This window comes from Ruditapes philippinarum, unplaced genomic scaffold (genome assembly GCF_026571515.1).
Source record: "Ruditapes philippinarum isolate M1 unplaced genomic scaffold, ASM2657151v2 ctg105_1_1_1_1, whole genome shotgun sequence".
Lineage (NCBI taxonomy): Eukaryota > Metazoa > Mollusca > Bivalvia > Venerida > Veneridae > Ruditapes > Ruditapes philippinarum.
In genome coordinates, this window is record NW_026866838.1 from 323,493 (window position 1) to 347,141 (window position 23,649).

The following is a 23,649-nucleotide window of genomic DNA, read 5'->3' on the forward strand; positions in this document are numbered from 1 at the left end:
CTTTCGCCAAATGAAATTTATCATATTTATGTGAAAGAAAAGTTATAAATATCATTTCAGTTTTTCATCAAAATATTTAAAAACAATAGTAAAACTTGAAATGTTTCACAACGTGCTTTCGTAGTGCAATTATGAAATGCACTTCCAGCAAAAGGAAAGTACATTATTGCCTTATCCAGTAAATGCAATTCCTGGAATATTATCAAACATGTTTGTTTATCTCTTATATACATAATGTAACGAATTGTGTAGTTATTTTTACTTTTATATCATTTATGAGGAATTTATTTTATTACAATGACAAAAATGCCACATATTGTCAGCGGAATTAAGTTGTTATATTACAAATACGATGTTCATACATACAAAATATAAGAAAATACATTATTGAAAAAATGTAAGTACTTAAACAGTTTATTGATGTACTATCCCTTTGCCTTTGGGTTATTTTACCGAAAAACACAAGTTCAGTTGTTTTGCGGTAGACCACACTGATATTGCTTATTTTCCTCATACGTCTGATAATTCTATGAATATTTACGAAATGTTGGGCTTTTTAATAGCTAATTAACTATTAATTAAGTATATAGAGTGACGTATATATTAGTCCGTTATGTCTGTCCGAATGATTACCGGAGTAAGATTCCTAGTCCATTTAAAAAAAGTTTTCTTATTTATATACAGCACGTTCCGTTCATTACAGTAATAATGGTCCATTAAAGAAACATAACATAAACCCAAACAAAAATATCATCTTTTATGAAACCTACAAAAGTACAAGCACATTGTTTCCTTCCGAAAAAAAATAGTTGTTAGAAATATTACAAGAATTATCTGATTGTGATCGTTCCAGAATTGTCAATATTCTAGCATGAATGTCTGTAACATTTATTACATTAGCTTTAAAGTGAATCCTTTGCATTTCTGAGATGATTTTGTTACGCTCGCAAACTCAATGGCCTGTAGACATAAGTATGAGTCAATTAGTGCACCCCGATAATAGAGTTATTTATCCATTAATTTCTAGTTATATAAACAAGTTTTACATTGAAATTGTATTCGATATTTCAACATTGAAAAACATTTATATTCTGACAATAATAGTTTAAGGTCACGAAGCTAAATATTACACCCTATATATTGTACTCTGTATATGAGTGTAATTTACTTCATATTAAAATGATTACATGGTTAATGAAAATTCCAGAAAACTTTGAATTTCATCTAGCAAAGCATTGCTTTAGATTGTTTTAAAGTTATAAAGTTTTATTCACAAAATTCGACTAAGGGGGTCATTGCCTTATTTGTCAGACTTGGGAGGGTCTTATACCTGTTTATTCTCTTTTATTGCATGCTATAATTACTATCATTTTTACACGGAGACATTAAAAATATATTTGAATTACAAAACCCGCATTTGGTTATAATATTCATGACAAAGGTTATAGGTAAATTTAATTGTCTTGCATTCATAATTGTGAACGTACAGCAAGTTACGTCTGAAGTCATATTAACGTAAGGGCCTCTGTGACCTAACGGATAAGGCATCGGCTTATTACTATCAATAAAATAATGTTTTAAAGGAAAAAGCAAGAAATATGTTTCTGCTGAGGATTGAAGACATTCCGAGTGATAAAGCAGATGTGATAACCACTACAGCACGGAAACAGTTCGACGTCATCTGTTACAAAGTTACACATTGCCAGTTTGCTATAATTAATTATCAGTATTCTAGGCTTAATAAAGGTCCATCCGCCTTTATCCATATCTATCGATATGTCAACATGAGATAGAGATAATGATTTATCAAGGAAAGTGTTGATCATAAGTTTGTTAAATACAGCTTTGTCCCAGTTTGCTTTCCATTCAAATGAAATTTTGTTTACTAATTGAGGGTTAAAATCACTATTTGGTTAAGATAAATCTACTGGGTTCTTTGGCCAACATATGATTTCATTTCATGATTTCATGTGAGTGTTATACTAAATCATTTATTTTTTACCACTTTTAACATTGATATTTTTTATTGGATGGCACAGTCAAGATGCTTTAATAGAGCAGCTCTCCTATTTAAATGTAACTTTGGATTTGGCTCTTATTGAAATTACTCAGGGTGTTAGGATGGTAAACCACACAAAGAATTAAACTCGAGTGTGGTCAATTAATCAAGTAATGAGCCAGGAGTTAAAAGAAATAATATGTGAAATGCCTTCATTTTTTTTTCTTCAATGAATGTTGTTTAATAAGTCAGACATTTGTTAATTATAATTGCGATTTATTTACAGTACGATTATCTATTATTTATTTATTGTTCTGGAATTATTTATGTTATCCGTATTGACAAAGAAAGACCCCAAGGCATTGATACCTAAATTACAATGCAAAATAGAAAAAAATCCACGGCAATATAATTCCTGAAGGAAGAAATATTCAGATGTAAATTTGCTGATTGTGCAGTCAAAGTCGCAAAGCAGAACTGCTCACATTTGTTTATCAACTGACAAGTCTAATGACTTCAGATATAGCTGTTTAGAATTCACTCACATACTCAGTAGTAATTCGCTGTTTGTACAATGTTATTATTTTAAGCCCAACGTCAAGATAACACATACTATGCTTATAAAAATGTAGTCACCTTTTCTTTTTGCAACATACGTTTATAAAGCATGGAATCTAATTACATGTACAAAACATCAACGTAAAAAGTATAGCACAATAAAAGAACTATTTGCATATCATATAATCTTTTCCCCACAAATGATTATTACAGATAATGTAGATATGACATAAGATATGTCTTACCACAGAAAATGTTTCTATAAATAACAACTATGTTTGTAGTACATTCGATGTCTTAGACATTGTTTTAGCCTACGCTGAGATTTTTATCACTCATGCAAACTTATAAATACACATACGTACTAATCAACATTGCTATTTACGGCTAGACTGTGAGTTTGACAACATATTTCACGAATTATTCAAGGAATATTTATGTCAAAGTTATATTGCAATCATTCCAACAGAAACACTTTTTCAATGACAATAGAAATCTAGGTTTTTAAGAGAATCGATCCTTCGCAATTCCGAAATACATTAAATGAATAATGAGGAAAGGGAGACATAAAGATAAGATACACTATAAGTTCAGAAAGTTTCAATATTATCTTTAATAATGCATATCCTGGCTTACGAAAGGAATAGACGTAACAATTGATCGGAATAAACTTAATACACTATGAAGTGTTAAATAAATAACATTTGTTGAGATGGAGTGTATATCTTATTAAACATATTTTAAGGCCACTGTATGAAAATAAATATCATTTGGTTGCAACATTCAATGATAAATGTCATTTCTAAGAATGTCATAACGTCAAAAATGTTACTAAATGTGACAGGCAAATATCTAAAGGACGAAATTTACAACAGAACGTAGGCATTGAAAATAGGGTTGAACTGCAAAACAAATAACCCTTTTGACAAAATTCCAAAACAATCTAATTGCTGAAGTTTAGGATTGCTGATGGTTTGTTAAGATAATTGCATTATAATATTGCATATACTTGAGGAGAGCGTGGCCAGGTTGTTTGATGACTGTCTGTCAGACCAGGGACAATAGTAGGATCAAGATCAAGTTTTTACATTTTTGAGAATCCGACGAGTTGTCTGATGAAAAGGGAATTGAAAGAATGAAAGAAAATTCCTGCCCATATTTAAAGCAATCTAATCATGCAATGCCATCAGATGTTTGAGAAACATCAAGTTCGAGTTGTCTTCGAAACAAATGCATATAAAATACCATTGTTATATATAATAATTTAACAATAAGAATATATCAAAAGTGTAATTTATATTTTAGGTATCGCCAATACTGTATGTAAGATACGGTTTTGCCATACCTTTTATACAGTGTAGGAAAAAGCGGAACTGATATTTGATAAAATAGAATAAAAGACAACCTCCGGCGGGACTCGAACCCGCAATCCCCGGCTTAGGAGGCCGATGCCTTATCCATTAGGCCACGGAGGCTATTACGTTCATATTTTTAACTGACGTAACTTGTTGTAACATAATTATCATCGACGTTCGCTCAAATCGAATCTGCATTTAACCTTTCTCATGAATAGTATTTGTTTCGCCATTGAATCATATAACAAATAATTTGGGTTTTGTTATTTTCACTATTTATGCATTTACTTGTCGTGTTTGAAAATACAATGTACTTTTTTATGCTTTTCAGTTTAACTCTCTGTGTAAAAATGATAATAAAAACAGTATATACATGTATAAATAAGACCTTGCCCCAGTCTGGTAGATAAGGCAATCCCCCTTTTAAATATGGTGAACAAGATCAACAAGGAAAGGCAGTGTTCACTAACCGCTACCCCAACACGACCCAGTAACAAACGGCACGGAGCTCAAGAGCACCCAAAACCAAAGTAGGGCAGGGCACAAGGCAGAGCACGGACAGAATAAAATTTTTAAGGATTTATCAAAATGCCAAGGCAATATAATTCCTGAAGGATGAAATATTTAGATGTAGGACTGCTGATTGTGCAGTCAAAGTCGCAAAGCAGAATTGCTCACATTTGTTTATCAACTGACAAGTCAAATGAGTCTAGATATAACAGGTTTTAATTCAGTCACAGATTTAGTAATTCGCTGTTTGTATAATGTTATCGCCAAGATGACACACACGTTTGCTCTAAAAAATTGTGGTTCGCTTTTATTTTTGTAACACATGTTTTGGGTTTTACTCTTGTCAAAAACATTGTTGTATTTTATGTATTCTATAATTAGCTTGTATTATAATTTAGTATTTATGTTTTTAGGCTTTTTATTTCTTCATATAGATTTCATTTAATTTGATGAACCTGTGCCAGGAGTTGGTTATTATTTTACCCTGTGACTTATGAAAGCTAGAGTAAGTCAAACGATATGTATTATTCATTTTATGTATTATGTAAATGAAAATATTACAAATATATTGTTTCAACTAAATTACATAAGTTATTTTAAGAAATCTAAATAATTCAAAATGAAAAAAGCATTGTTTTCTTATTTGAAACAATAACTTTAGAAAAAAAAGGAATAAACTGAATATGCTTCATTCTTTGTAACTTGTATAGTATAGTACATAAAGGGAAGGGGATAAAAAGTATCGAAAGAAATATAAATCATTTTACAAATTCTTCAGTCAATCCAGTTGACGCTACATTTTCATTTTTTCATCGATCTATAAGATTTCCTTTTTATCTATTTCTGCAGACACGTTTCTTAAATAAATTTACGGGTTCCTCAAAATCCTTTAAAATCACATTTTTATTTTGAGATTTATAGCTTAAAACATGCTATCAAACATTTTAAGCCTACTTTAATATTTAATACACGATTTAAGAATTTATTTTTATAAATTCTTTTACCAAATGTAATTTATTTAGAAGTTATTTTATTACAAATGCGATATTAATACATAAAAGATTAAAAAAAAGCATTCATGAAGAAATTTTAGTACTGTAAACAGTTCATCGCTGTACTATCCCTTTGCCTGTAGGTTCTTTTACTGAATGATAGAGATTCAGTTGTTTTTATGTAGACCACCCTTTTATTGCTTATTTTCCCCAAAGACATGAAACACAACATCTGATAATTCTTTGAATATTTTGCCGTTCCCTCCTCTTAAATAGCTACCAGTTATGTATGTATTGGCTGGTGTCTGCCAGTGCGTTAAATGGAGTGAAATGTAACACAATTCTACAATAATTTATTGCACATATTTTTTTGTTTTTCAATGATTTGATATCAAATACAATCAACGAAAGTAAAATGTGTATTACTAGAAATGTATGCATAAATAACCCTTAACTCCGTGTGCACTCATTGACGTATACATATGTCTACAGGGCATTGGGCTTTGGAGCGTTAGAGAATCATCTCAGAAATGCAAAGGATTTTCTTTAAAGCTAATGATAATACTGGAACGATTACAGTCAGATAATTTTTGTTATATTTGTAACAACTATTTTTGCGGAAGGAAACAATGTGCTTGTTACTTTATGAAGAATGTTTGTTTTGTAAGTTTCATGAGGGATGAAATTCATGTGCAGTCTTTAGATGTCATTATAACTTGTATATATGTACAACAAAAATGAGATCAGAAATCAACAAGGCAAAGGCAACATTTACAGGAGTCAGGCCCCTACACAATCAGCCAAAACAGCAGGGCATCATTCAGAAGGCACCGAATAAAAACCTGGAGAGGATACAAGGGTGGTTAAAGGAGGGTTAGGACAGATAATTATAAAAATGATAAGAACTAAAAGGGACCGATACGGGAATAAGAACATTACCGAGGACCCCCTCTAACAAGATGAAATATCACAAAACGTACAAATATTCAAACATGTAACAAAACATGTGAAGTTATAAAGAAGGGTATCGCTTTGGAACGGTCAGAAGTAATTAACATATATATCTTACTAAAATAGAAAGTAGACTTATCTTAGTGTTAAAGAATATAATAATTACAACATTAAAATTATTATATGTGTTTAGATAAACTTTGTTGAAATAATTTTACTACTACTCATATAATAAAAGTTACTTTCATGTTTAACATTCATTTAAAGCTACCTTTCCACACATTGTAGTTTGGGCGTTTTTGAAATAAAATGTCACCAAAAGATAAAATAAAAAGATACAGCCATGCCTCGAAATATTGAATAAAAATGTCAGTGTTTGCGACCAAGAGGAAGACATCTTTCATTATATTGAAAACTAGGACGATATTTCTTCTTCAGTTCTTTGTCTTCTTCAATTGTTAATTCGAGTATGTGTAATCATATTTATTTAGCTCGATTGAACAACTTTAAACCTCTTCCTTTAATCTTTCAGTACTGGTTTCATATTAGGTGAAAACATGGTCGTGTTCCTACAATTGTGCTTGGGCTGACAGTCACCATACGACCTGGCCACGCTTTCCGCAAATATAAGCAATATTTTATGCAATTATCTTAATAGACCATCAGCAATCCTAAACTTCAGCAATTAGATTGTTTTGGAATTTTGACAAAAGGATTATTTGCTTTGCAGTTCAGTCACTATTTTAAATGTTTACGGTCTGTTGTAAATTCCGTCATTTAGATATTTACCTGTCGCAAAAGTAACATTTATTACGTTATAACATTCTTAGAATGACATTTATCATTGAATGGTGCAACCAAATGGCAGTGACAATGTGATTTACACTCCATATCAGCAAATATAATTCATTTAACATCAAATAGTGAACTGTTGATCAAAGTTTATAACTTGAGAGAAAATAATTATTCTTACTTCGTATTCTGTCGTAAGACAGGATATGCGCTAATTAAATAATGTGGAAATATTCTGCACTAATAGTGTTTCGATTCTTTATGTCTTCCTGTCCTAATTATTTATAATGTATCTCAGACTTATGAAAGTTTCTCTTGAAAGACTTTGTCATTATTGAAAACATTCTTTAAGGAAGTGATTTTTAAGGTGACAACGGAGTCAATTATCACTGAAAATACCTAAAATGAGATTTTTTGCTTAGTAGATTTATCAACCTTTTCTGAACACATTCGTGATTTAATTTTGGAAGCAGTTAGTCCAAAAAATGTGTTTTTAAACGTTTTAAAACGGTACCTGTACCATTTTTATCTGCTATTCGCGTAACCTGTCAATTATCGATAACGCTCCGCCCCCTGTTGAGGCATCAATGAGGGAAATCGGTAGTTCCATATATCCGTGAATTACCGGTCCATACTGGTCCATACTACTCGTAATTCATGTATCGTACAAATACCGTACATCTTTAATGAATATCGTCTACCTTTTAGTTGGCATTTTTTATAAAATAAGAAATTGTCGGCCAATGTACGTAACATAATGTATGAAACATAAATAATCAAGCATAGCGGCAAATCGCACGACCACGGGGTTGATTAAAAATATAGTTACTAAAATATCCATAATGTGTGAAAATAATTTGTCTGTCCCGTTTATCTGATAGATATTACATTGAGTTTATGGACTTTTGTACGGATTCAACGGCTTGCTTTACATTCAACCTCGTTTTCCTAACAATGTCAAGTAAAACAACAACAAAAACAGACAACATTTTTTATGTGAACGCCTATATGACTTGTGGTAAGGTGTCCCTGACAAATGTCTAAACCATTTTAGATTGTTTAAGGATGATTATTTCTCTATGAATCAATAAAAAAGATATCAATATATATTATCAGTGAATGCTTTGAATAAATTGTTCGCCAGTAAATCGAACACAGTTCTAATAAACCTGGGACAAAGTATGGAATTTATTGTATATCCCAGTAGAAACTGGATATCTATACCGTGCATAGATGATTTTCATGATAATAGAAGTCAAGAAGGTCAGATCATAATGATCGAGTGATACTTTTTATTCCTATTAAAATATGGGAAGCATTTATATCAATTTGGAGGAAAAAATATATAATATCCCGTTCTCATTTGTACATCTACCATGGCCTTTCAAATACCGTCAGAAACTCCGTTTTTGTTATTTTAATTTATATTTTAACGGAATTTCATACACGAATACACAGACAGAGTGACACTGGTATAATATAATAATAATGCTGATGATAATAATAATAAACTTCAAAAGTGAAACAATTAAATACCCCGCTAGCGGTGCGCAAATACGTTCCATTTCCCCCCACCGAGTGCCTCAATTTTTACCGAAAGTCACGTGGCATGTGCGACCGATACAGTAAATCACGTTAAGATTTGAAGAAATTTCTGTTATAAACTGATATTAATCAGCAACTTTTTAATTGGTCAGGTGTCACTTGGTCATAAAATGTTGTTAGAGTATGTTACCGCAACCTGCATGTGACCCTCTCTGGTGCGATATTTGTGTATTATGCAATTATTTAGCGTGAAACGTAGGGGTCCGAGAGAGAACAGCCGATTTATGACACTTCGTTTGATGCGGGTCGGACTAACTTTGAATCGGCATAACTTTTTTAATAATAAAGCAATTAACATGCGGTTTAAAGCACATGAAAGGGAATTCATTTACGGAGGGAACCGTGTCAGGGATTTTTGTTTGCTCAATCAGCGACTTAATTATCTTTAATTACGTAATATGTATGGTGTAAAAAGTCGCATAAATTGTTTGACGTTACGTAATATTTTTTTGAGAAAAGATAGAAAAAAATTGAGACACGGTTCCCCAGATATTATAAGTATGTTTATTTTCCAAAAGCTTGATAACAAAAAAAAATAAAAAATGACTTTGATATGACGATTTAAAATTTAAGGATTTTTATTAAAAATCAATCATTTACAAAGGCATTTTTTTCAAATTTGTTATTTTTTATGATGATCAGCGACATTTAATGCACAAAGATTAAATAAATAACAATTATTACTAAAATAAGTTGGTTTAAATGACATTTATGTGAGTACCACGGAAAGTGTCTGTTGTCACCTTAAGCCATAATTTTATTATCCTTACAAACATTCTCTCGGGAAATGTTTCCTTAAGAATAATTGCAATTTATTTACGTTCGTTGAGTAATTTGATAAATCTGTTGTAAAGTTTACTGTCTGGCTGTAACGTTGATTAACGTACATGTACAGCCAGACAGTGCATAATGTTCGACCCGTTTACAGTCGGAAGCTACGCTTTCCCTGATGGACCAAGTGAGATATTTTATGATGGAAAATTCTTAAAGCCCTTTTGGGACTGAATAGTCTTATTGTTTGTCTTCTGTCTTGCTTCATCTGTCTTCTGTCTTGTAGGTGATTTTCTTGTTGCTTTGTTTTCCTTTAAGACATTGAGTACCTCTGTTATGGTCTTGGATTTACCTTTATATGTTTCTACATGATCATTTCTGTGTTTTACTTATTTCATCTTTTGTAACCATAGCAACTGTTAGAATTTCGCTTGGCGGGGATTCATTTTATTTAAAATGTCTCGTATTTAAAGGAACATGGTGGGGCTAAGAGTGAGGTTTGGTGCACTATTAACCGGTTTAAACTCCCCAGCACTGCTTATGCTGCTGCCCGTTCCAAGGCGGCGCCCCCTGTGTTCCTCAGATGTATGTTTTTGTTGTTTTATAATGTTCTGGTGACACTTTTGTGTGTATCCCTTGTTGTTTTCTCGTCTACGGTAGATATCTTCCCTTTTGCCCCTAGTTTTTTCTTAATTTGCCCCTCCCTTCCCGAAACTTCAGTCCCTTTTTCGTGTGCCCTTTTACTTTTGTGGGCTAATTATTTAATTACTTGTTTTCTTTAATTTCCTTGTCGGTTACTTTTGTTTCCTATAAGTATCATTTAGGTGATTATCCTGCCCGTTCTCTGCCTTGCGCCCTGTCCAATTTTTGTTTGGGGTCATTCTGGGCTCCTTGCCGCTGGTTCTTGTTGCTGTGTCGTGTTGGGGTTGCGTTCATTGAATGCCGCCTTTCCTTGTTGATCTTGTCTATCATAATTTCCCTTTATAACATTAATTTATTGATAGTAATGTCTCCGATAAGTTAACAGATGAAAATGGCATTGAAAGATGAAGGAAAATTCCTGCCAATATTCTAAACAGTCTTATAATTCAAGGTCATCGGATGTTTGAGAAACATTAAAATCGAGTTACAATTATCTTCGGGAAAACAAAACATATAAAATACCCTTATTCTATAAAAAATCAACAATAAATATTTATCAGAAGATGTTATGGAGATATTATGTTTGCATTAATTTATATTTCAGTTATCGCCAATATGCAAGATACCATCGTACAAAACCCTCTTTCTACAGTGTCGGAAAAGTGGAACGATATGTGTCAAAAAGATTAAAGAGAACCTCCGGCGGGACTCGAACCCGCAATCCCCGGCTTAGGAGGCCGATGCCTTATCCATTAGGCCACGGAGGCTCTTACTTTCTTATGTTACAACAGCCTAAACTTGTTGTAACATATGTATCATAAACATTCAAAAAATGAATGACAAAAATATCAACTTTGCCTTTAACCTTTGATATGAATATATTTTTTGTTTTAAAATTTCGGGTTTTGTCATTTTCATTATATAGACATTTTCTTGTTGCGTTTGATAATATTTTAATGTTATTTAGTTTAACTCTGTGTGTAAAAATGATAGTAGAAATGCGTATATATACAAGACCTTCCCCAGTCTGGAGGATAAGGCAACGACACCCTGAAAATGAAAAAAAAAACAATATCAACAAGGAAGGGCGCTGTTCAATGAACACAACCCTCGAATTTGGTGAATAAAACTTTATAACTTTAAACAATCTCAAGCAATGTTTTGTTGGATCAAATTTAAAATTGTCTTGGCGTTCTTCCTTTAACCCAGTAAGTTTCTAACATGGGGTAAGTTTTCACATATAAATTACCTAAGTATGTATACAGTAATAAATTAATGGTCAAGTATCGTCAATCTTAAGTATTATTGTCAGAATATAATTTTTAATGATTAAATATCGAATACAATTTCAATGTAAAACTTGTTTACAGAACTTGAATTTTATGGATGAATTATTCTTAAATCGGTGTGCACTAATTGACTCATACATATATCTACAGACAATTACGTCTGGGGTTGTTACGTAAGAGAATCATCTCAGAAATGTAAAGGATTCACTTTAAAGCTAATGTAATAAATATTACAGACATTCATGCTAGATAATGACAATTCTGGAACGATTACAATCAGATAATTCTTGGAATAATTTTTACAACTATTTTTTGGGGATGGAAACAATGTGCTTGTACTTTACGTGAATGTTTATTTATAAGTTTTGTGAGAGATAGACAATATACTTTTAGCCTTCATATATGTCATATATGTAAAACAGCCATATATCTTACTAAAAGAGACAAATCTTTGTGTCAAAACATATAAAATAATTACAACATTAAATAACCTGAATTGTGCGAAGGTGAAAAGTTACATATATATATATATAAATGAACTTTGTTGAATTAATCTTACATTTTGCTTTTAGTTATTTTATAAAAGTAACTTTAAGGTTAGTTTTAAATTTTAGAATTAGTACCTATGTGCGTTCTTGAGTTTTATTCAATCAACGTATGTAAAGATGTTTAATTTAGCTCGACTGGACAATTATAGTTCTCATTATGGGATCAATCAACACTGGTGTTATCAGAGCAAACTCTGGTCGTGATCTGATGGTCCTTGAGGTGACAGACAGACATCTAACAACATGGCCTACGCTCTCCTAAGGTGTCTGCAATATTGTAATGCAAATGACTAAATGCACGATCAGCAATCTTAAAGTTAAGATGTTAGTTTGTTTTTGGAATTTTGTCAGTAGTATTATTTGTTTTGCATTTAAGTCCCTATTTAAAAACATAAATCCTCTTGTAAGTTTTGTCTTTTAGAAATTTACCTGATGAATGAGTAAGATTTATGATGTTACAACATCCTTAGACAATGAAAGTGTCAAGAAAATGACAGTGATTTTCCTACAGTGGCCGTAAAAATGTTTAATATAATAACATTCAATCTCAACCAATGTTATTTATTTAACATTTCTTAGTGTACTGTATTGTCGATCAAAGTTTTAACTTGAGAGAAAAAAATTCATTTTTACTTCTACTCCTTTCGTAGGCCATTGAAATAATATGGAAACATTCTGCACTAATAGTGTTTCCATTCTATATGTCTTCCTTTTCTTATTATTTATAATGTATCTCATACGTTTCTCTTGAAAACCACGATTTTTATTATCATTGAAAACATTCTCGCAGTAAGTGATTCTTTTGGAATGATTGTAATCTATTTACGTTTGTTGAATAATTCGTCAACTATGTTGTCAAGCTCACCGTCCCACCCGTATTATCGGTTATCTCTTTAAAAACTTGACACTAATTAGGCGCCAATGTCATATTACATGGATAAATGAATCTCTTGTCTAAGCATCTTCCTGACTTGATAAAGATGACAACAAGCAAAAAAATCAACAGAACGTATAATTGACGTAACACAATAAAGACAAAACACATAAGGCTATAGCAACTCTACCTAATTGATGTGAGGTTAATAAAATATAATAAATCTTGATTCTATTTTAATTCGTACAAAGTCGACTACAGAGCAGAGAAAAAGGGAAATCCCTACAAAATTGTCCAGATCGGAGAAATGAAAATATTTCAAGCTCGATCTGATTGAAACGGTAGTGGAAAGTTCAAACAACCATTCACGCTCCCTAGCACCAGTAGAAATCAACATTTTATATGACATGGTACAATTTTGAATTTAGAAGCATGTGCAGACTCGCAAAAGCTGTCATTTAAAAGCATGCAAAGTTACAATTTCCCCTGCTTAATTTTTAATCGCCTTAAAAGGCATACCAATGAAAGCGTTGATACATGTATCAAATAAAAGGCCTACTATGTCCCAGAATTACTCTAATTTTAGTTTTATAGATTTAGCCTATTATATCGAAGTCAATGTAATAAAAATATGATAATAATAATAATTCTATATTCATCGCTACTTTCTTTAGGATATAGAAATCTAATATAAATATTTATAATATAAATGTTGTAAATACAATTATTATTCTTGTATGAAAACGTTATAAAACTCATGAGAAGAAAATATTTATTTGTTTGTGAAGCATAATGTGCCTTTAAGTATTTTATACGGTTCAAAAATAACATACATACACAAAAGTTTATATTCCTATTCCGTGCACAAACAGTTATGGAAAAGATTATTTCAAAATTATCCACTCAACAATATTAACTGACAAGAAGAAAGAAATCAATAATGAAACATTAGTCTTGATGCGCAATTACTTAGTTTATTTATTGATCATTAAAATTTTGAGTCTGTAAAACAAAGCAATATAAAATGAAAGTGAATAATGTTAAAGAATTAAAGAAATGCTGTGTAACGAACTATATATCAAAATCAGAATATAAATAAAATCAGAGAGTAATGATTACCTATAATCGCTCTCCTGAGGATATGTTTTATCTGGACATGATTTCATTATTATATGAGGCTACAACGTTTTATGAAAATATGCCAAGCGGCTATTAAAATATTAATTCTTTATTATATAACTGGTAGGCAGATACACGTTGAATAGAATATTATGACATTATACTTTTCGGTAAAGTACCTCCAAAAGATGATTCGCATTGATGCTTATAATCTGAAAAATGTTGGTATAGATTTACTAGACAATTCTACACATATACATCTAAAGTTTAGGTATTACAATATGAAAGCAACAGATTGTTTAAAGGTCTTTTTTCTATATATGAATGTAACAAGTGCAACTGTTCTATATGTTCTGGAATATGTTAGTTTTTATCCCAAAGTTAGTTTTTAATTAAACACATTTGGGAGACTCTGTGAAGTACAGTTATAGAATAGAAATTTTTTTAATGTTTGTTTTTTACACGAGTCTTTGTCATATCAAAAAATCCCCCTTGGCGGTCGTAAATTAATTCTATGGTTCATTGAATGTCATTTGCTGAATGTCGCCCTTTCTTGTTGAAGTCTTTTTTCCTATTGTATATTAGACATATCAACTCAGATACAATGTTATCATGTTATGTGTTATGATGAGACGTGTAACCTATCGATGCACCAGGAGCTTCCTTCAGACTTCTTCTTCCTGGGACTTCATCACATATATTCCTGTCATTATCTGGACAGTCAATTGAAGTTTTACCTGAAGGTTGAAGATATATATCATCAAACAATTTATGTATGTTAGAATCAGATCTTTGTACTATGAAAACAAGTAAATGGTTGAAATTGCTAAAATTGCTATTATGTTTATTTTTCATTTATTTCAATAATACTTATAGTTTCATTGCAGTCAGTTGTAATAGAGAGATTCTTAATCCTTTCACTGCCATAGTGACGGCTTATGCCGTTCCTGTTATTTTCGGCGTATTTGCCATATGAACGGCTTTTGCCGTTTCTATAATCATAATAACAATAATAAATCAATAATAATAATAATAATGATAAATATAAAGAAAATTATACCATCGGCAATAATTATTATTATACTTGCAGATTTGGAAACATATATAATTATTATAATATTAATCACAAATAATAATGATTATATTAATTAATAATATAGTAATTTCTTAAAAACGCTCTGGCAGATAGGTGATCAATAAAACAATAACCCTCTGGCAGCGAAAGGGTTAATCAGACCAGACATGTAAATTTTTAACTTGTTAACACACCTGAACTGTATATTTTAATTATTATCTATGAGTTATAACAACAGATTTCGGGGCTTGAATGTTTTTTAACCTGCATTTTTTATGCATTAATTACTTTTTTCTTGAAGAAATGTGTCTTACTCATCAGTTTAGCAAGATCGTCAGCGATTAGGTCTATTCCACATCGCTTTTCAATAATATCATACAGAATATCTTTGACTTCGGCCGGTTTTTGGAGAAGTAACTGCATTATTTGCTCTTTAATCTGGTTACTTTCACCTTGGTTGGACATTTGTAAAGGGCTTTTCTGAGGAATTTGGTGGTTCTGTTTTGATTCAAATTGTTCACGAGAAGAAGGTAGGCAAAGCTCAGCAGTTTCACGTGGCGAACTCCTATCCTTGTGGATGTCACGTCGTACTGACGGAAGTCCGAAGTCGTTAATGTTTTTAGGAGGTTTAAGATGTCCATGCTGAGCCTCCGTATCCGTGTTACAAGTAGGTTGTAGACAAGACTCCATTGTTCTAGGAAGTGGTGGGAGAACCAAATATCTACATCCAGCTTTGTTAATTTTACTTTGCTGTAGTGTAGAAGGTACAGCCTTATCTGTAGTATCAGTAGTGGAGGCATTGCTAGATGGTTGGGGTAGATCATTGCTAGATGGTTGGGGTAGATCATTGCTTGTAACTTCGGTAGAAGGTGGAGAGAGAGGTACGTCTTTATTAGGAGCTCGGTGTTTGGGTAGTCCAGCACTATTCATGTTACGTGCAGTGGAATGCATATCTTTCATAGAAGATGGCGGTGTCTTATCACATTTAATGGCACTAGGGGGTAGAGGGAGTCGCCAAGCATTTCCAATGCTAATAGGTCGAGAAGGCCAACCTGCATTTAATTTGCTATCTTGAGATAATTTTGTTGAAAGGGTTTTGCTTCGTCGAAATGGGGATGCTGAAGGCAGTACTTGTCCATTCATTTGTACCCTTGAAAAAAGAACAGAAACATATTTTGTCAAAACTTTTGTCAAAACTTAAAAGTACTATTTGATGATATTTTGTTTGAGCCCACAAATGTTAGCACAAAAGGTTAGGCACATTCCAAAAGTGGCGGACTGCTTTGGTATTTGGAAAGTATGTTCTCCAATCGAAACCGTATTATCAAAAATGCATTGCAAGATTTTAATTTTAGATTAAGTAATAAGATAGAAAAATCGGAATCAGTTGAGAAAGCCAACAACGGCAAAATAGATAATGTTGCAGGCTCTGTTTGATTGAGCCTGCTCATGGACGGTAGTGGTAAATGTGCAAAACCCATGCCACTGTCAAAGTTTAAGTCACCCTTAAAATGTCAAAACTCAAACATTTTGAATCTGTACCATAACGTCTTTAGTTTTCAAATGATTTTTTAAATTAAATGCAAAGTTTTCTTACATAAACAATGATTATTTTCACTACGTTATATCCTGTGTCGTCGATGTCAGGTGGGGTTTACATCACTTCTTTTGTCGGTCTATCCTTCTCAGGTTAATTAATTCAATCATTTAACACGAATAAGTAGGAATTGTTTAAGACGAGATTGTCAACGTGAATACCATTTTTGTGCTATAACCGTATATTTTCTATTCCTAAAAACATTTAATCACCATTGTTCGGCCTTTTCAAGACTTCCTTTCCGCCTTGATTTTTCATCTCTTCGGCTAAATTTTTAAACTGCAAATTAACAAGCTTTTATAATTAAAAATAATTTAGTCCTTTTACAAACGTTGATTTTTTTTCTGCATGTATGAAGTCTTATAAGACCAGGTTCCATCTTCCACAGAAAAAAACGCGTTTTTCAGAAATTATACAAATGATAAAATAATTTTCAGTGACATTGACCACTAATACCTGAAAATGAGTTTGACACGTAGAACTAGGTCAAGCATTTTGCTGGCATGGCCATTTGAATTGTATGTTGTTACAGATTCCAGTGACCTAGATCTTTTGACGAGAAAATTGATGTGGCATGTAAAATGTATCAAGGTGTTTTCACAAATAAAAGTTCATTAAAAAGGTGTTTCTTTAAGTATTCAAGTTTATGACCATGAAACAAAAATAACATTATTTATGAAATAAAATAACATATCTCTCTCATTCTTTCGTTTCTTTAGTGTTAAGATGCTGCTCAAAGAGAGGGAAATGTGATTTAAGGAGTTTCATATTTATAAAAAGTTATAATTTAGGAGGTGAGTATTGTTGAAGCCGAGCAAGCATTAGAGCATACAGTCTTTATTGATTTCTGACACTTAGCATTCAGTTCTGGTGACCTGTAAATAAACTTACATGCATTCTAGCCTCTTGTTTCAAGTCTACATGATGACCTTGTTTCAGTTCTGCAAGATCTGCAACATCTTCTTCTGTTTGTTTGTCTTTGCTTTTGTCTGAAGATGGTCTTGTCGACCAGCTGTTTTCACTTGTATGATGTGCTTCTGGTACGATACAAACAATATTCTATTTATTACATTTCGTATTTCTATTTTTTACAAATATAAGCAATTTTGATTAGTTCCATGTTACCGTGTTAAGTTACTTTAAAACTGGAAGAGGGAGCAAAATCACTTAACAAGAGGGTTATTAGAGCCCTTTTATCACCCACGTGACATTAGTGTCCGACTATCATCATTGAGAACTATAAGTAAAAAAAAAGAATGTTACAGTTCAAAATGCATGGCTACTGCTATTAAATTTCAAAAAGTGAATATGCAAAAAGTATCTAGTAGGGATGGAATATGAAGTATTGGTATAAAATATACTGACCGCTGTTGACAATTAATTTTTCACATCACTCGTTATAGAGCTACCTGCAGTAAACAGGCTGTAGTTCAATCATATTACATGTATGCTACTTTAATGTGTCAATTGCAGTCAATTATTATGGTTCCAATGAAATTATTCAATGACATTGCATTGAGCTAAAATTAAGTTTGTTTCTGTTTTTGTTCAGTCGTCATGGTAAAATAAGTATATACAATGTACTTTAAAGACTGAAAATGTTAATATACTTTTCAGCTCTTGAGACCCGGATATTTACTGAACCGGAACCATTTGAACAAATTTGAAGGGGGTGTCATTTGAATAAATTATGGACGACGAGCAGCAAAGATCATAAGGGCTTAAGCCGTCACTTGGTGATAGGTGAGCCAATGCTAACATTGTTGAATACCTTTATGTTGTGACTTACCCTTTAGTTTAAATTGCATCATCACCTTTTTGAAATTGTCATCTGCATCTTTGTAATCCTAAAATATAGAATACATGTTTGAGTAGTTCAGTATCAGGAGAACAAAAGCACATTACAGGATTTTTTTGTGAAATTGGCAATTGTATATGTATCATTTATAAAATACGAATAGTTATGGTCTTGTTAAAGAAACTAACTATCTAAACGTCCGAAAATTAATCAGTCTCATATGAATTTTGTCGAACAATATCATATGAATTTATGCCAAAAACATAAAAAAATAGAGAAAAACAGAATCCCTAAAAAAGGTCCAACACAACACAATTGAAAATGTTGCAGGCTCGGTCTGATTGAGCCTGTTCATGGACGGTATTGGAAAGTGCAAGTTACCGTCCACGCCCCCTAGCACCAGCTTAAGCAGAATTCAACATTTAACACGAGCATGGTGAAATTTTGAATTTAGAAACATCCGCAGATGTGTTCATACGGCGGTTATCATGGAACCTTCAATGTGACACAGTAGTGCCATTCCATGAAAAGCGGCGTATAGTCCCCAAGTAAAAGAATGCTTTTGCCCTAAACGAGAAAACAATGGGCGGAACTAAATAAAATGGAATTTTGAAAGGGGATCTGAGGTTATGAAGCCTGCATATCACAGATAAGACGTCAAAAGACAATTTTAAAAAAGCAGGCAACATATCCTAAGGGTGATTATACAGTATTCAAGCAGGAATACTGGAACCACCCAAGATGAAAATGTCCAAATAGATGAAACTAAAAGTACCACTTAACATGTAAACACAACAACAATGTCGTGTTGAACGATCTTCAAGGATCGAAAATATAACATCATTGATTAAATGTACGGGGAGACTTTTTACAGCCGCCACACGGCACAAATAACACGGATGTGACAATAAAATAGAGAAAAACATTTTCAGTTTTTATTCTTCATTTCAGTACCAAAGCACAATCGATATTTTACTGATTTTTATTTGACCATTAACAGAATCTGTTTTCAAGGGTTGATACGCGTGTGTAGTAATCCAGTGATGGCAGTTTTGACCCTTATTCTTTCAATACTAGACTGAAGACTGCTGCTAATTATATTGCTCTCTATTTTGATCTTCTAAGGCGAAGTTGCTCCGTGACAACTGATGTCGGACTTTGAGTCCAATTGTCACTTGTATCTCACCGCTGATTCAGAAATCAAGTGTTGTGAGTAATTAGTCACTGGTGGAGATATTGAAAGCTACTAGCAAGTTATTCAGGAAATCCAGTTAAGTCGATCAACCGCCGAGATGTGACAAAAATTATTAGAATCAGCGTGAAACCAAACAAAACAAGCCAATTCATAATCATTTATTGTTAAAATAATTGTGCATGCATATGTTTGTCACGAAGATGTGGAGTAGCTCCTTTAAAAACTGACACTGGTAGATAAAAAAATTGGTCAAAGACAGAAAAGGCCAGGTTGCATTCGTATACCAAATATCGTGATGTTACGATAAAGATTTTACCATTGACCATTACTGTTCAAAATTTTACTAAGTCGGTAGACAGGAAGTGGATGAGCCAGATAAGTTATTAGCAATGTATCTTAATGTTGATCTAACAATAAACAATCAAACATTTTTTACAATCAGTTGTTTATTGTACAATTCAAAATGTTTTCAGAGAAGTTATTAACAATAACAATAAACAATAAGACATTTTACAACCAATTGTTCATGATACAATAAAACAGTAGTTATGATAATTACATGTTTCAATGTTACCCGTTAAAGAGATCTTCAAGATAATGACGTTAATAATGTCGCTTGGTAATATATAATATTGTATTTTTATGAATTTAAATGATAACGTAAAATCCACAAACGAAAAGTGATTACTGTTTATGTTATTTCTCGAAAGTTTCACTGTGACCTTTGAATTTGACCTAATGACCAGGTCATTACTGACCACGAGCAATGCCCTTATTAAGGTAAACAAACATTGACTTTTAGATTTGTAATGGTAGAAGTTATTGGTAAGACAAAGATAGCAGGACTGACATGGGGGGAAGCTGATCGCAAATATTGTAAGGATTTTGGTCAATTCCTTCTGCTATTTATTATAATTTTGAAAACCTTTTCTTTTCGTGTAAATTAACACGCATATTATTTCAATAAAATATGATTAAACTATGGACGAACCAACCTTCACCTCCCCCAACTCCCACCCATCCCCGAATTTCCTATCCTCCTTCACTTGTGCTCTTTTGGTTAGTGGGCCTAACATGGGCCTATTAAGCAATCATTTATTTGTTCTTTTATTTTGATTTCCTTGTAAGTTACTATTATTTTATGTGATAAGCCTATCCGTGCTCGCCCTTGCGCCCTGTCCTGTTTTTGTTTAGGGTCCTCATGGACTCCTTGCTGCTGGTTCTTACTGCTGTGTCGTGTGGCGTTCTTTTGTTTTACTTGTTGATCTTGTTTATCATATATTATTTGGTACGAACGAACTGACCACACAATATACTTCACATTTTTTCAAGTGGTTATTATTCAGTTTTGTATAATGAACATTTTAATATACTTTTGCGGGTCACATGACTAAACGAAATACCAAAACACTGCCGAAAAACCGGAATACCCGATAACAGATATTTAAAAATATAATCTTGCGTTTTATTGTATTTTATAAAATAATAAGTTTCTTTCTTATACATTGTTATTTTTGAATTTTTAAGCTCAGATAATATCCAAAGAGTTATCATATACATATTTAATAAGCAACATGTATATGTATAAGAGATTCAATAGCAAGAGAATAATACTCGACAGGGCAGAACCGGAAAGCGATAATCGACCCTTTCAATGAATAATTGCCCCCATGGCTTCAGGCCAGGGGACATTGGAAGGATGGGAGATCTGTCACTTTCAAAGTTTTAGATAGATTCTATTTCTGATGTTAAAACCTAACATGGACCTTTTTATCTTTGTAGATCTGCCAAACGGTTGGTTTTCCGTTTGCCTTTCAGTAAATTTTATGTTATTGATCCATACATACTTCAAATGGTTCATATATCTTGACAGATAAACGCTTTCTATTATTGTTTCCTTGTTTTATTTAGAAGGTAATGTTAATGCATTCCCACACAAAAAGTGCTGCCATTATGTGAACAGTGTGCAAAAGATGAGTCAATTTCATCTTTTATTACATAAGTGCTTGAATATGATATGAATGATAATATCTGATCAAATATGATATAAATAATAATACCTGATTCCGACTCTTGTTTCCCAAGTTTTTGTTCAACTCATTCATTAATTGCCGAGATTTGATATTCGTCATTGTGAATATAGAAGAAAATCCCAGATATTGTTAATGTATCACTTTTGTCTTTTTTGTATTTTACACTTGTTGTACATGTACGCACCAAACTGGAAATATATCAATAATCAATATGTATATAACGAATGAATTGCGGTAAAAAGGAATAAGAAAATTCCAATACATTTGTATTTAGCTTGCTTTAAACTCCTCATCATGCAAAGACAGGACGTGAAGTGTCTGGTTGAGCTCTTGGTTCAAGCGAGCAGAATGATTGCAAACTTGACAAAATGGCGGTCGCGTCATAAAAGTTTTACACACATTTACAGATTTGAATAAATGAGTATGAAAAAAATGACTTGAATAGCCACTTTTCAAATGTCAAAAAATCTTCATTTCTTCGTAAAGTGAGAAACTTACATTGACATATACATTCTATTAATGCATGGATAAACTAAATAATACCAAAATAACATGTTGACCCATCTACCTATAGAAAATTCGCGGAGTTTTGTTTTTAACTTTTCACCATTTTGAAAAATTTGCAACTGTTGCGTTCGCTTAAAATTTGATAATAAGAAATGCAAAACAATTTCCAAGAATATTTTTACTTTCCCTTTAATCTTTAATGTAAGCAGATAAAAAAATAATCATTATTCTCAATTGAAAATGCGCAAGTTTACATCTATGACTAAGTGATCGTATTTTAATTAATTTAGAAAGAAAAACCCGACTTGACAAAAAACTGACACAAACGATTAAATGTCCTATTCAAAATTGATACAATAGCAACAAAACATTTACTATTTGTACCCTGTAAAAATCTATCACGTGACGTACAAAATTTGTTCATAAACTTTGATATTTATATCTCATTGGCGTAGCTGACAGTATTTTTCCACAAAAAACAAAACATTCCAAATATGCATTATACATATTTGAGGTTCATGAAGCGCAGATATATACAAGTTATGCATAACATTTCATTTGTTATATTTTAAGTTGAGGAGTTAAATCATTTACAAGGTGACATGTTATGTTATATTCCTTTTATGATTGTATCTCTTTCTTTTCAACAGATTCTAGATACTAATAAGAGAAAAGATGTATATCTCAGGATATCAGTACTGTCAACATGTCAACATGTACAACATGTCAACATGGACATTCTGAATAAATATACCTGAAAAGTAAGGCATCATTTTAACTTTGATCTGATTGTTTTATGTTGCATTGTAGCTCAGTTACTGAAAAAGCTATTTCACATGTATTTATTCTATGTTTAATGAGACTCCATCCGCATTTAGGCCCAAAGATCAGATTTAGCGGTTCATTTTGAAGCACCAAGTGTTGATAATTTACCTCCATGCAATTTGGACGGAGTATTAGCCAAAGATATTAACTTGAGCCAAAAGTAGGTCACTGTACGGCGGCCAATGAGATCATAAATGTCCAGTAACCTGAGACAATATAAAAAGGAGGTGGTAGCCATGAAGGGCTTTAATGCCAGCTAAGGGCCTGCTTTTCAAGTCTTCACTCTCTGTGCCACACTCATGCACCTTAGCACACTTTCCTAGTCGTCTTTGCCTACTTTGTAGGGCCACATTCTCCGTTGTTTTAGTCAGGACATTAGCAGCTGAGTCGTTGTTTGCGATAGAACATTAACTCCCCAATAAGGAATGGTGATTTGGTCTCTATGATCAGCCCTACATTTACAACAACAGCGCTCGGATTTTAACCGCTCAATATGTCCTGGATCTAAACCGCTCAACGTGTCCTTGGTGATGAATCAATCAAGCTCCAAATCTTCTGCCGATGCCCTGTGCCTTTCCTACGACGTGCACGTACCAAGCGGAAAAAAGACCATA

General features: G+C 32.4%; 2 protein-coding genes and 2 non-coding genes across 4 annotated transcripts; all 4 read right to left on the reverse strand.

Annotated features, from left to right (window-relative positions):
* Positions 1 to 3,959: 3,959 nt before the first annotated feature.
* Positions 3,960 to 4,032, reverse strand: Trnar-ccu (transfer RNA arginine (anticodon CCU)). The gene has a single exon. It is a non-coding gene; the product is annotated as a tRNA-Arg (tRNA).
* Positions 4,033 to 10,869: 6,837 nt separating this feature from the next.
* Positions 10,870 to 10,942, reverse strand: Trnar-ccu (transfer RNA arginine (anticodon CCU)). The gene has a single exon. It is a non-coding gene; the product is annotated as a tRNA-Arg (tRNA).
* Positions 10,943 to 13,228: 2,286 nt separating this feature from the next.
* LOC132733895 (uncharacterized) lies at positions 13,229 to 16,223 on the reverse strand. Its single transcript, XM_060720624.1, has 2 exons — positions 15,395 to 16,223; positions 13,229 to 14,742 (listed from the first exon to the last, which is right to left on the reverse strand). Exons 1-2 carry the CDS (start codon positions 16,221 to 16,223, stop codon positions 14,621 to 14,623), a joined length of 951 nt encoding a protein of 316 aa, XP_060576607.1. The 3' UTR covers positions 13,229 to 14,620.
* Positions 16,224 to 16,881: 658 nt separating this feature from the next.
* Positions 16,882 to 22,086, reverse strand: LOC132733896 (uncharacterized). Its single transcript, XM_060720625.1, has 4 exons — positions 21,731 to 22,086; positions 18,467 to 18,524; positions 17,569 to 17,714; positions 16,882 to 16,956 (listed from the first exon to the last, which is right to left on the reverse strand). Exons 1-4 carry the CDS (start codon positions 21,800 to 21,802, stop codon positions 16,882 to 16,884), a joined length of 351 nt encoding a protein of 116 aa, XP_060576608.1. The 5' UTR covers positions 21,803 to 22,086.
* Positions 22,087 to 23,649: the final 1,563 nt, after the last annotated feature.

What these genes read in the sequence shown, in the direction of transcription:
- LOC132733895 (XM_060720624.1), bottom strand. Translation starts at nt 16,223, where the DNA reads ATGAATGGACAAGTACTGCCTTCAGCATCCCCATTTCGACGAAGCAAA. An exon ending in CGATCTTGCTAAACTGATGA is followed by an intron (nt 14,743 to 15,394) that starts GTAAGACACATT and finishes TTCAACCTTCAG; the next exon opens with GTAAAACTTCAATTGACTGT.
- LOC132733896 (XM_060720625.1), bottom strand. Translation starts at nt 21,802, where the DNA reads ATGACGAATATCAAATCTCGGCAATTAATGAATGAGTTGAACAAAAAC. An exon ending in GATGCAATTTAAACTAAAGG is followed by an intron (nt 17,715 to 18,466) that starts GTAAGTCACAAC and finishes GTATCGTACCAG; the next exon opens with AAGCACATCATACAAGTGAA. An exon ending in AACAAGAGGCTAGAATGCAT is followed by an intron (nt 16,957 to 17,568) that starts GTAAGTTTATTT and finishes GTTAATTTGCAG; the next exon opens with TTTAAAAATTTAGCCGAAGA.